The sequence below is a fragment of the Geotrypetes seraphini genome, chromosome 12 (assembly GCF_902459505.1).
Source record: "Geotrypetes seraphini chromosome 12, aGeoSer1.1, whole genome shotgun sequence".
Taxonomy (NCBI): domain Eukaryota; kingdom Metazoa; phylum Chordata; class Amphibia; order Gymnophiona; family Dermophiidae; genus Geotrypetes; species Geotrypetes seraphini.
In genome coordinates, this window is record NC_047095.1 from 75,381,597 (window position 1) to 75,396,093 (window position 14,497).

Genomic DNA, 14,497 nt, shown 5'->3' on the forward strand with positions numbered 1-14,497 from the left:
AAGTAGAAGGGACGCTGGGAAACAGCGATCAAAACATGATCCGCTTTGACCTGGATGCAGGGGCAAAACATCAGCCCAGAATGACGGCCACGGCACTGAACTTCTGAAAAGGGAATTACGAAGGAATCAGACTCATGGTGGGGAAGACGATTAAGAAGAGGATAAGCACTGTAAAAACGCCAGTGTTCTCCCCAGGGCTTTTCAGCCGGGCGCTCCGCCCAGCTAATTTAGATGAGCCCCGGCTGTAATCTCGATTGCAATCCTGCTGCTGCTGCCGCCTTCTGCTCAACATTAAAAAAAAAACGTTCTCACCAGCTTGGAGATTTACCGGGCTGACTCGGCACAGCCTGAATCGCAGGAGCCTGACTTTTTTTTTTTTTTTTTTTAGTTTTTAATGCCAGCAAGCGACTTGAACCCATGCTCCGGGGCTCTAACGTGCATGCTGCTTCCCTCCGAAACCGGAAGTCACGTCCCGAGGGGGGAAGAGAAGAAAAGTCGGCAAGCACACGCCCCGGAGCATGGGTTCACTATAGGAGACAGGTCAGCTTACAACTTGCTCTTGCTTGCTTCGGGCTTTCCTCGCTGCCGGGTCCTGCCTACTTTCTGTTTCCGTGAAGGCAGGACCTGGCAACGAGGAAGACCAGAAGCAAGCAAGAGCAGCGAGTTGTAAGCTAACCTCCGTTGCTGACTTATGGAAGATAGGTCAGCGATGGAAGGAAGCTTACAACTTGCCTTAGTCCAGCCCTGCACAACATGCGGCCCAAAACGGATCTCACTGCCGATATGGCTCTCACTCCGCTCTCCTTTGAAGATCAGCTCAGGAGGCAAGATTTAGCCCGAGATTAAATGAACATTAAAGGGTATTTGAAGGCATCTGAGCAAATTGAGGAGAACATGTCCTGTTTTTCCATGCCTAAAAATACCATCTTGTCTAATGTAATCTCTGATCAGATCCTTAAGTGTGATGCAACTATGTATGCTGGACAGTTTCCTCCAGTAAACAGAGCTTTAAAATCTGCAGCCATACAGAACCAGATGGTCAAAGGGCTCCGAAGTGTAGTATTGCCAAGGGATCTGTCTCACAAGTTTCTGCTACTGGCAGATGTAAACACAGCACAAGAAATAGAGACTCGTGGCATTCTGTGTGGAAAGCTGATGCATAATGAATTTACTATTACCCATGTAATAGTGCCAAAGCAGTCTGCTGGACCAGATTACAGTACAGTGATATGGAGAATGTGGAAGAATTATTCAGTGTTCAAGATCAACATGATCTCCTCACAGAAGAAAGACAGAGAGAAAGAGAGAGGCCCGGACCAAAGGGGAAAGACAGGAGGCAGATACTGGAGAGGGGGGAGAGAAGGGAAGGAGATAGAAATATCAGACCATGGGGTGGAGTGGGAAGGAAGGAAGGAAAGGAGAAGAGAGAGATGCCAGAGCATAGGGGAGGGGTGGAGACAAAAAATGGAGAGGGGTTGAAGCTGAAATAAATCATGTACAAAGGAGAGAAAGGGCACAGGATATAGAGTTTATTGAAGGGACATAGAAAGAGGGAACATACCCTATGGAACAGAGAGAGGGCAGACACTGGATGGAAAAGGCAGAAAGGGTGAACAGTGGATGCAAGGGGCAGAGATAGGGTGGACAGTAGATGGAAGGGGTAGAGAGAGGGTAGAGGCTGGGTGGAAGGGCAAAAGAGAAAGGACAGATGTTGCATGGAAGGGAGCGAGGACAAATGCTGAATAGAAAGAAGAGAGTGAAGAGAAGATGACTAAAGCAGAAATGACAAAAGGTAGAAAAAAAATATTTTTATTGCTTTACGTAGAATCAAGTAGTATTGTAACTGTATTGATTAAAATTTATCAATAGGAAATGGAAATAAGGCAATTTTAGGGGGGAATAAACCCCTTTCCTCAGGTCAGGACAGGATATCATAACAGCTGTATACTGTACTGTCTTGAAGAAAGATTTGGCCTCTGAAAGCTAATTGAAAAATGGATTAGTCCAATAAAATGGTATTTTCATATTTCTCATTATTTTATTTCTATTTGTTAATTTGTAAAATGGTGACTTATGTAGAAGTTTATTTCAAATTTACATCTACTGTCTTTATATTTTGCATAGTATTAGGGGACGTGTCACTGTTTCTGTGGTGTTGCATTGTATGCAGAGTCTGGTTTCTTGGTTCAGTTTAACTTTTGTCTACATATTTCTATTTTTAGTTTGTGATTATTCCATATTGGGCGAGGGTGTATCTGTGTTCTGTGTGTATGAAAAGGACATGGCTTTCTGTTAGCATCGACTACAAGATCAATTGACTGTATAGGATCTGATTTGTTTAGTTTTACAATGCGTGTGTTGGTGTTCTAGTGCTTAAGATGTGTTTAAGTGCTTAAGATGTGTTTAAGTGCTTAAGATGCTGCCTTTTCCTAGATGCACCCTTATTGTGTGACTCATGGATTATTACTAAAAATATATTTTTTTATAAAGAGGAGGGGGTTGTTAAAAAATGATTAGCACTGGCTGTCAAATATACTAGGTACACCACTGGATTTAATGACCCTATTCTAACTTTACTGTTGACGTAGGTGTTGTCCCCCCAACACACACATTATAAAGAATTAAATTAAATTATCATCAAGCAGCTTTCAAATTACATTATAAGCAAATAAAAATAAAATATTTTTAATACATTGCTAATTATTACCTGCATCTTTACCTATACTGTTTTGCCCTAGCTCTTACTTTGCACTATAGCAAAATAAAAAAGAAGCAGTTAAAGATCAATCACACAGGTACCCTTCAAGGCTCAGTAACACCTCTCCATAAATTATGTGGAAGAGGTCTGGAAGTAGGGATAGCATCTATTTCATATCCTCAGTGAGACCTCGGGAAGGAACCTAGTGATCAAAACATTATTAGAGGTGTTGTACAGCCATTTCTTGTATGACTGGATGAGCTATATTTATCTTTTTTTTTTAGTTGTTTAAATTCATGCAGAAATAAATGGTTAGATTAAACCTAATGACTTCATTAATGCATTTCCCTTTTTTAAACCTCTATACTATTTGAAAGAGAGTGAATATCTAATTATTCACTTCTAGAATTGGATACTTCTTAAATTTAATAAAAATATTTTGGCACAATGTCAAACCTTAAAAAAGGAAGTCATATCGAGCATTGGAAAATAATAATAATTAACTAATAAAAATAGTATACATTTAATTTTCCCCACTACCAAATTTCCCCGCCCGGCTACTTTTTCATGTCACCCGGCTGGAAAAAATTTCTGGGGAGAACACTGAACGCTAGAGCAAGCTTGGTCCCTTTTTAAAGACACAGTCACCGAGGTGCAAAATCTATATATACTGTATAGCAACAAGGGATCCAAGAGGAAAAAGAACAAGGAAACGGCGTAGCTCACTGTAGAGGTGAAGGAAGCGATCAGAGACAAGAAAACTTTTAAGAAATGGAAAAGGTCAAGAACGGACGAAAACTGGAATAAGCACAAACATAAACGCAGGTGCCTTAAGGTGGTAAAAGGGACCAAAAGAGACTACGAGGAAAAAATAGCCAAGGAGGCGAAAAGCTTCAAGCTGTTCTTTCGATATATTAAGGGGAAACGACCTGCAAAGGAAGCGGTAGGACTGTTGGATGACCATGGAATAAAGGGAGTGCTAAAGGAGGACAAAGCAATCGCCGACAAACTGAACACATTTTTTGTGTCTGTATTTACTGAAGAGAATATACACAGCATGCCGGAACCCATCAGGCTATATGCTGGAAATGAAGACGGGAAACTGACAGGGTTGACGGTCAGTCTAGAAGAGGTATGCATGCAGATCGATAGGCTTAAGAGTGATAAATTGGCATCCATCCGAGGGTCATCAAGGAACTAAAAGGGACTATAACTGAACTGCTTCAACTAATAGCTAATCTTCAAAAAAGGTTCGAGGGGAGATCCGGGAAACTACAGACCGTGAGTCTGACCTCGGTACCAGGAAAGATGGTAGAGGCGCTGATAAAGGACAACATCACTGATCACCTTGACGGACACGGTTTGATGAGGACCAGCCAGCACGGTTTCAGCAAAGGCAGATCTTGTTTGATGAACTTGCTGCATTTCTTCGAGGGAGTAAACAAACAGATAGACAAGGGCGACCCGGTTGACATTGTATATCTGGATTTTCAGAAGGCGTTCGACAAGGTTCCACATGAATGACTACTTCAGAAAATTGTGAGCCATGGAATCGAGGGTGAAATACTCATGTGAATTAAAAACTGGCTGGAACATAGGAAACAGAGAGTTGGGAGGGGGGGTAAATGGACAATACTCGGATTGGAACAGCTTCACCAGTGGGGTGCCGCAGGGCTCAGTGCTTGGACCTGTACTCTTCAACATCTTTATAAACGATCTGGACATTGGTACAACGAGTGAGGTGATTAAATTTGCGGACGATACGAAGTTATTCAGAGTAGTGAAGACACAGGGGGATTGCAAAGATCTGCAACGTGACATAATCAACCTCTAAAAACGGACATCGACATGGCAAATGAGGTTCAACGTGGATAAGTGTAAAGTGATGCATGTCAGTAACAAAAATCTCATGCACGAATACAGGATGTCCGGGGAGATACTTGAAGAGACTTCCCAGGAAAGAGATTTGGGAGTTCTGATCGACAAGTTGATGAAGCCGTCTGCGCAAAGGGCAAACAGAATGCTAGGAATGATAAAGAAGTAGATCACGAACAGATTGGAGGTTATCATGCTGCTGTACCGAGCCATAGTGTGCCCTCACCTGGAGTACTGCGTTCAGCACTGGTCTCCATACATGAAGGAGGACATGGTACTACTCGAAAGGGTCCAGAGAAGAGCGACTAAAATGGTTAAGGGGCTGGAGGTGTTGCCGTACAGTGAGAGATTGGAGAAATAGAAGTCTGCCTGGTACTGCCTTTAAGTTCCCACTACTGGTATTGCCATTGAAGCCCACTCCAGCCTATCCTAACAATCTTGTCAATGGAGTTTCTATCAAAGCCCTCTTCAGCTCATCCTAAACCAAATCACCATATATGGGACACAGACTGTGCATGATTACCCAGTACTGGACTTTGTTTATTTTATACCATTCATTTTCTAATTAGAGATCCTTTGTGTTCATCCCACGTTTTTTAAAATTTCATCACCATTTTCATCACCACCACCTCCATTGGGAGGGCATTCCAGGCCTCTACCACCATGAAAAAGAATTTCCTAATATTATTCCTGACCCTCAACCTCAATTTGTGTCCTCTAATTTTACCATTTTCCTTTTTCTGGAAAAGATTTATTTCTATATTACTACCTTTCAAGTATTTAAATGACTATCATAACTCCCCTGTTCTTCCTCTCCTCCAGAGTAAACACATTCAGGTTTTTCAATCTCTTTGACATACAAATAGTATCCATTTGTTTTTACAATACATCAGGCTAAATTATTGCAGAAAACAGGAGGAAGAACTATATGTGTGAATACAGCAGTGACTAGCATGAAAGTCCACCCTCTGATTTTGCTTAAGGCCAGTACTGTTACATTTTCAATATAGCAGCTTAAAGGATATTATGACAGCCTCATGTTCTATAGATATCAGTGATTAACAGAAAATCCCAGATATCACCCAGAAGTACAAACATAGCTGCTACTTACATACTCCACAGGCTCTTCTGGTTTCCACTGTAGTGAGATAGGGAAAGAGGTAGAGAGAGAAACAAAAGGGAGACAGTTTGTAAAAGGTAACTCCTATGAAAAAGAAAACAATGGTAAGAGAAACAAGTTATGTTTTATTCAAATACTGAGGAAGGGTTCAGCAAATGCTGTACTGCAGACAATTCTCTGCATGTAGCCAGGGTAGTGTGAGCAGCAGAGTTCAGAGGATATTAACAGTCTTAGGAGCCCCATTTCACACAAACAACTGGTACTCCAAAAGCAAATGGTGCACAACCAAAACACAGAAATATTGAAAGTTCTATTTCAGATCATTATGCAGTATGAAATTCACAAGCTAGTTTGGACAGGTGACCAGTGTCCTTTGGAGTTCAGATGTCCTCTTGTAAGTATCAAAAAATGAACTATTCAGTTTCATTTCATTCCATTTAGAACAGAATTTTTGCACATGGAAATTAAAAATTGCAAGTATGACATGGTAACACTGTTCAGTTTAAGCAGGGCTGGAGGCAAAACAACACAGAGCAGAAGAATAAGGGTGAAAGCAGTCATGGTTCCTCCATCTCCCCTGTAGTAACAGCACTGGCATTTCTCTCTTGCCCCTCCCCCCCCAACTTCATTAGGAGCAGCCTTAAATTATAAGCATTACCTCTAACAACAGCATATGGAATCAGAAAGTACAAGCTGTTTGCAAGCAAGCTCCTTTGAAAACCTTCCTGTTTATAGGGCAGAAGCTGGATGACTTGCTGCAGTGGCTAGTACTGCAAGCCCTACTGTGCTCTGTGTCATTGGCTGTAAAATTGGGCTGCCTTCTTCTGCATGCCATTTTACTGCATACAATTTTAATGTAAAAAAAAAACAGCATAAAATTGCCATTCTAATGACATCATAACGCTAAAACACGATAACGTTATACATTGTGAAGATGTCTATGCAACGTCTAAAAGGCAATTCTATAAGGCAAGTCTAACTATATAAATGCGCTTAAATTTGCTGAGCACGATTCTCTATTGTGCATCTACGAGGTGCTACCCAAAAGTTCGGAGAATGTGAACAGTGCGCGCGAACTGGATATAGTATGCCCTTCCACCACTAGAGATGTCTAGCAGTATGCTTTCTGAATCAGTGTGCAACGGGCGTGCAGCTGAGTGGTCACGTTGTTTTGTTCTGTGCGATCTTGTAAGGTTGTGTTTTAATGACTTGGCTTGTGATATGACGGATTGTATTGGGCAAAGAATCTGCATCAAATTTTGTTGCAAACTTTAAAATACTGCTGCAGAAACCCATCGCATACTCCAAGAAGCCTTTGGAGATAAAACCATGTGCCAAAGTAAAGCCTTTCTTTGGCACAAACACTTCAAGGATGGACAATCGGAGCAGGCGAGCAGGAGAATAAGGAGAGAGGTAGAGGGAGAGAGAAGCCAAAGGGGAGACAAAAAGCAGGAGAGAGAAGTAGAGGCAGGAGGTGAAGAGGGGAATCAGCGAGAATTAGCTCTGCCCACCCCCTGACGTCGACCACCGAAGCTCCCTTTTAAAAGGGGAGGGGCCAAAGGCGCTCAGCCATTCGGCGCATGTCGAAGGCGAGCATTAAAGGCGCTCGCCTTAGCGAGAGCGCCTTTGCGAAGGGCCTTGAGAAGGGACGAGCCACCGTTAAAGGAGAGCAGAAGGAGACCACAGCAGGCACAGAGGACACACAACCAGGTAGACACAGAGGACACAGCAGGCAGGCAGACGCAGCAGGTACAGAGAACACACAACCACACACCACTAAAGGAGAGCAGAAGGAGGATACAGCAGGCACAGAGGACACACAGCCAGACAGACATAGAGGACACAGTAGGCACAGAGGACAGCCACAGCCAAGCAGGCACAGAGGACACAGCAGGCGCAGAGGACAGCCACAGCAGACACAGAAGGCAGACACAGCAGACCGGAAAGCAGGCAGCAATGGAAGCAGCAGACAGACGCAAGATGTTGAGCTACCCAGTTTTCTGCACCATCTGCCATATGTATGACTACCTCCTCTCTGGGAGGCGGTCTTACATATGCGCTCTATGCGGAGAACTGGAGAACCTGAAGAAACAATCAGACTCCTGGAGGGCAGAATACTGGAACTGGAGGCACTTCAAGCAGTGGAGAAGGGAGACAGAGAACATCAAGACAGAGGAAGCAGAGAACAAGACAGAGGACACCATCGAGGAAGAAGTCAGAGAGATGGAGAAGTTCATAGAGGAGGCATGAGATCTGGAAACAGCGGAGGGAACCCACAAGAAGACGAGTCCAGTGCAAGCCAATGCCAGGATGAGAGAAAATGGATGAGAATGAAGGACACGGACCTGCAGCTGGAGAGATGGACATACACCAAGGACACGGACCTGCGGCTGGAGAATCAAGAGAGGACAGCAATTGTTGGGGGGGACTCCATCATCAGACAAGTCAACAGCCACATAGCGGGAGGAAGACTGGATCGGCTGGTGACCTGCCTAACGGGAGCCAAGGTAGAAGACATAGTGAGCCACATCGACAGGATCATCAACAGTGTGGAAGATGAAGATATGGCGGTGGTGATCCATGTGAGGACAAACAACGTGAGCAACAGGAACTACAACAGGGAAGTACTGAAGGACCAGTTCCGGATGCTAGGATGGAAGCTGAAGATCAGAACGCAGAGGATAGCATTCTCGGAGATCCTGCCGGTACCCAGGACTGATGAGAAGAGGCAGATGGAGTCAACACGTGGATGCGGCGCTGGTGTGAGGAAGGATTCCACTTCATGTGCAACTGGACGATGTTCTGGGAGAAGAGAAACATATACAGGAAGGACGTACTCTACCTCAGCAAAGACGGAACGAGGCTACTTGCAAGCAACATCAAGAAATAAGTTGAGAACTTTTTAAACTAGGAAGAAGGGGAAAGCCGACAGTCGACCGAGAGAAAGTCGATGGTTCAGGAACCGGTATACCCAGAGGATACTGTGCAGGAAGATAAGAGGGGAAGACTCACCGGATCACAGGCAAGACCGATCGAAAAGGACACAAGAGGGAAGGAAATGCGAGAAAGGAACAGGCCGCAAACTCAAGTGTATGTACACGAACGCAAGGAGCCTTAGGAATAAAATGGGTGAATTAGAAGCTATGGCACAAAAAGATAACATTGACATCATCAGCATCACGGAAACATGCTGGACTGAGGAAAACATCTGGGACACTGTGCTACCGGGATACAAACTATACCGCAGAGACAGAGTGGCTCAAAAAGGTGGGGGCATTGCCATATATGTCAAAGAGGGAATTGAATCTAGGGGAAAGAAGCTAGATGGGTTGGAGAGGAGAGAGACACATTGGTGAAGAAGAGAGGGGAAATCTGGACAGGAAGGTAACAGAGGGGAAATTATGTGCATGGGGGCATAGGGACAGAGATATAAAGGGAAGACACATGGGGATGGTATATGGACACAGGGAGGGCAATGCTGGACACAGGAGGGAGTATACAGATACAGAGGTGCGATATTAGAAATGGGGAAATTAGGAAGGGAGATGGTTTGAGCGGATGGGATCAGATGGTGGGCGGGGACTGAGCTTGCAGGGACGGGACGGGGACTTAGCTCATGGGGATGGGATGGGTAGGGGACAGGGACTGAGCTCGCGGGGATGGGGGCGTAGACGTGGAAAATTTTTTTCCCCGTGTCATTCTCTACTGTGAACTATCTGTCTACATTGAATGATCTGTCTACATTGAATGATCTGTCTACATTGAATGAATCTTTGATGTTTGTATAAGTCTTGTTTGCTTTATTTTATATATGTTATTATTTGTAAAGCCACCTAGGAATCGGCGGTTGAGAAATCTTTTAAATAAATAAATACATTTTTTCTTGCAACTTGTTTATATTGTACACCGCTTAATACCTAGTTGTCAATAGTGGCTTATCAAATTAATAAATTAAATCCAATTTTTGGCAACAAATCAGACAATTGCCAAATTGGGCTGGTCAGTGGTCCCCTATCCACCATACAGCCCAGATCTGGCGCCCTCCAACTTTCACCTGTTTGGTCCAATGAAAGACAGTGTTGGGGGAAAACAATTTGATGGACCAGACAATATAAAGTGCCTGTGAAGTAAGTATGATAGTGCACGCCTGAATTTTTTCAAAGAAGATTCGAAAGTTGAGTTGAACAATGGTGTGAATGCATCACTTGTGATGGAGGCTATGTTGAGTAGCACCTTTGTATAGAGCAGGGATCTCAAAGTCCCTCCTTGAGGGCCAAAATCCAGTAGGGTTTTCAGGATTTCACCAATGAATATGCATAGAAAGCAGTGCATGCACATAAATCTCATGCATATTCATTGGGGAAATCCTGAAAACCCGACTGGATTGCGGCCCTCAAGGAGGGACTTTGAAACCCCTGGTATAGAGGAAGAGCCATTCTACCATCACTTAATCTTCCCATTGCCCTAGGTACATTAGATAGATTGTGGGACAGACAGGGAAAAATGCTCAAGTACCTGAATAAATTCATGTAAACCGTTCTGAACTCTCCTGGGAGAATGGTATAGAAAATTAAATGAATGAATATGCAATTTGAACAGCCAATGAAAGTTAATAAAGTTATACCCTCTTTTGCATTGCTTTCGTTACAGCCCTCGTATTAATATATTGTAGATGAATCCTTCTCCTTTGATGAGTGGAAGCAGCAAAAGGCCCCTTGTACTTTGACCTATTTCCTAGGCCTTGGCTGAAATCTTCCCCTTCCCCTTGGTATCAATGAGCTACGAACAGATAGCATGGTTTCCTGGTCTTTTGGTGCCTACTGTGTGTTGAACTTTGAAATATTTGGACATCTTTGGCATTATTTCCATCTTTTGAAATTGGTAGTGCTTGAGTAACCACAAAGCACAAATGCTATAATCAAGGACAATATTGACATGCCCCAAACTTATGCAAATTATCTCCATACTAATGTCTTAAATTTATCTATTTATAGTATTTATACAACGCTTGTAGCCTATAGTACCCATAAACCTCAGAGATAATCTGTACAACTGAATGTGGAAGGTGGAAGGGGACGTACACAGATGGGTCAAACACTGGTTGGCAGGCAGAAGGCAGAGGGTTGGAGTGAAGGGTCACTACTCGGGCTGGAGGAGGGTCACGAGTGGAATTCTGCAGGGGTCGGTACTCGGACCGCTGTTGTTCAATGTATTTATTAATGACCTGGAAATGGGGACGAAGTGTGAAGTTATAAAATTTGCGGATGACACTAAACTCTGTAGCAGGGTTAGAACTGCAGAAGAGCGTAAGGACCTACAAAGGGACCTAAACAAACTGGAGGAGTGGGCGAATAAATGGCAGATGAACTTCAATGTAGGGAAATGCAAGGTCATGCATATAGGGAAAAAGATGTTCAGCTACCAAATGGGGGGATTAGTATTAGAGGGAAGTAACCTTGAAAGAGATTTGGGTGTCCTGGTGGACACAACAATGAAGTCAACAGCACAATGCGCAGCAGCCTCGAAGAAGGCAAACAGAATGTTTGGTATTATTAAGAAGGTTATTACAACCAGAACGAAAGAAGTCATCCTGCCATTGTATCGGGCAATGGTGCGCCCGCACCTGGAGTACTGTGTCCAGTATTGGTCGCCGTACCTTAAGAAGGATATGGCAATACTTGAGAGGGTCCAGAGGAGAGCGACACGAATGATTAAGGGCATGGAAAACCTTTCATACACTGAAAGACTGGAGAGACTGGGGCTCTTCTCCCTGGAAAAGCGGAGACTCAGAGGAGACATGATAGAGACCTACAAGATCATGAAAGGCGTAGAGAGGGACAGATTCTTCAAACTTTCAGAACATAAAAGAACAAGAGGGCATTCAGAAAAGTTGAAAGGGGACAGATTCAAAACAAATGCTAGAAGTTTTTCTTTACCCAGCGTGTGGTGGATACCTGGAATGCGCTTCCAGAGGGCGTAATAGGGCAGAGCACAGTACTAGGGGTCAAGAAAGGATTGGACAATTTCCTGCTGGAAAAAGGGATAGAGGGGTATAGATAGAGGGCTACTGCACAGGTCCTGGACCTGTTGGGCCACCGCGTGGGCAGACTGCTGGGCATGATGGATCTCAGGTCTGACCCAGTGGAGGCATTGCTTATGTTCTTATATTCTAAAAAAACTAATGAATTCCATGTTCAGGCTTCAAACATAGTAGCCATACATTTTGGAAAATAATATCCCTAACCAGTCTTCTTTATGGCATTATGTTCCTGTATATTATCGAAATCTGAACAAAAGGTTTTCTTGCTTGGTATCCTCTACTGCAGTGGTTCCCAAACTTGTCCTGGAGGACCACCAGGCCAAACGGGTTTTCGGGATAGCCCTAATGAATATGCATGGCACAGATTTGCATGTCTGCCACTTCCATTATATGCAAATCTCTCTCATGCATATTCCATTAGGGCTAGCCTGAAAACCCGATTGGCCTGGTGGTCCTTCAGGATAGGGTTGGGAACCACTGCTCTACTGGTCAATACAAACCCAAAAGAAAGGAAAAAATATGTAAGAAAAAACAAGGAAAACAAAGTAGAGGTGGAACAAAGAAATTCCAGCATTCAAGAATAAAAAAAATTTTTTTAATGAAAAAGCACCAACTTTAAAAAGACACTCTACTGGCTGTCAACAAATCAAGCAACATTTTCTCTGTAGTAAAATCATGCTTAGAACATCTATGGGGAAATGAATATATCAACTTAGTAAGGAAAAATGTTGGTCTGTAGAAATTCATTAATCATCTGATGAAACAAGACTCTGCAACAGTGTTAGTATTTTCAACTCTCCCCCTGTTACTTACCTGAGCCTCCATTAGCATTACATCTTTAATAATGGGTTGGCTTCGTGGCTCATTGTTTTCCAACCTAACATAAGTGACCTGGTAACCTCGGATCTGTCCATGCTGCCTATTATAGCTTGGTGATTTCCAGGACACACGAATGGATGTTGAATTCAGGGGCTCTACCTCCACCTTGCGTGGTGGAGCACTGGGCACTAGAATATAGATTACATAGAAAGGCTTCATATCAGAGACAGTATTACTTTCCACATCATGCAAATAGCAGCAACCCAGGGTACCTTCTTGTATTCAATGTACATTTGGCACTAAATATACAGACTTCAATATCCAAATGAAAGTGCTTTCAGTTTTAATACTACTTTTTCAATCTGAGAAAACAGACTTTATATCAATCATTTTCCCAGTAATCTCTCATGTTATCTTTTGTGAGGTCAAAATAAAAAGCTGCACAGTGGTTGAGTTCCAATTTTTCAGCTCTAATTTTATTTTCAGTATAGTTCATTATAGTATGAAAAAATTCATATTAAAACCATTTGCAATTATGGTCCCTACAATATGGAATTCCCTGCCACTTCATATCAGAGCAGGAAAAATTTAGAAAAATTTAAGGGAAAACTAAAGCGCTACCTCTTCTGAGATGCTTACAACTGCTGACTAGACTTGGAAATAGCCAAGGTTATCTAATAATCTTTATTCCCTGGCTTCCCTAATGTTGTTTACTCTTCATGTTTTCTTTACTTTTAAATTGTAGTTCTCCCCACTTTCCTATCGTTTCACGTTTGTGATGTATTGTTTAGTCGGTATTTATTTGTTTAGTGTTTTCCCCTTATTTTAATACAATTTGTAAAACATTTAGAAATCTTGATTTGCATTTTATCAAAATTTTAATAAACTTGGAAACTTGGATAAAGGTTAGAGTGGTGGAAATGCAAAATGGTTGAATTAGAAATTAATTCCAATATAAAAAAGAAAAAGTAGAAAAGTAAATAAAAAGCAAAATGCTCTTTGCTTTGGTGCAAATTTCACCTCACTTGAGCACTGTTTCAAGCTCAAGGCCAAAGGAAAGATTCTAATACAGAAATTAACTGGTCAACCGAGGTGAAGTGTTCATCTCAGATTACTCAGACTTGCAAAAATCCCTGGTAGTCTCAATAGTATCAGAAACACTTCCTCCTCACTCCAGGAACTCTTGTGGTTCAAATGGACTCTAGTTAATCTTGCCCCACCCCCAATCCCAGGTCGGATGGAAGCAGTAATGCTCACGTATTCCTGGATCCAGTGCCACCATTTTTACTGTTCCTAGAATGGGAGATTAGGTTCTTACCTTTGCATTCTATAAATCAACACAGGAGTCAGTATGATATCTGTTTCATCTGAACCCGCGAATAGGGTCATGTAGAAAGCCACACATTGTTTTATGCTCCTACTTAGCAGAGGAACACAGAGCCTCCTATAGTTGACGGACTTCAATGAAACAAAGCATACACAAAAAGGGGGCACGGGGAACTTCCCCGCAAACATTATTTTGTTCTGTTCTGCAATATATAAGAAACAATTAATAAACAAACAACATGAAAAACAGGCAAGAACACAGCAGCAATAAAAATCAACCTGCTATGTGCAATGAGCACTAACTGGAGCATAGCCAGCAGCAAAGATATGTACTCACTTATGTAGAATGCTTCCTTGTAGGGCCCGTTTGCTGGTTAGAAGATGCTTAGGCCTGAAAGGAGAAATATCCAAGGCAGAAAATACAGGTGATACAGAAAGAATCAAAGTAGATATAGGGCAGGCTGTACTGACTCCTCCGTGGATTTACAGAATGAAGATTATCAAAGGTAAGAACCTAATCTTCCATTCTGTTACATGCACTCTGGAGTTAGTACGATACGTGACATACCAAAGCAATGTGAGACAAAAGAGCCTGCCCGCAACATTGAGGACCCAAAGG

At 42.7% G+C, this 14,497-nt stretch overlaps 1 protein-coding gene across 1 annotated transcript in view; it reads right to left on the minus strand.

Annotated features, from left to right (window-relative positions):
- The window catches only part of PTPRF (protein tyrosine phosphatase receptor type F), a 953,410-nt gene that overhangs the window by 406,912 nt on the left and 532,001 nt on the right, over positions 1-14,497 (minus strand). Inside the window, exons 14-15 of the mRNA XM_033915537.1 lie at positions 12,547-12,740; positions 5,685-5,711 (exon numbers count right to left, since the gene is read on the minus strand). Of these exons, the coding sequence (XP_033771428.1) occupies positions 5,685-5,711; positions 12,547-12,740 (221 nt within the window). The remainder of the gene's footprint in view (positions 1-5,684; positions 5,712-12,546; positions 12,741-14,497) is intronic.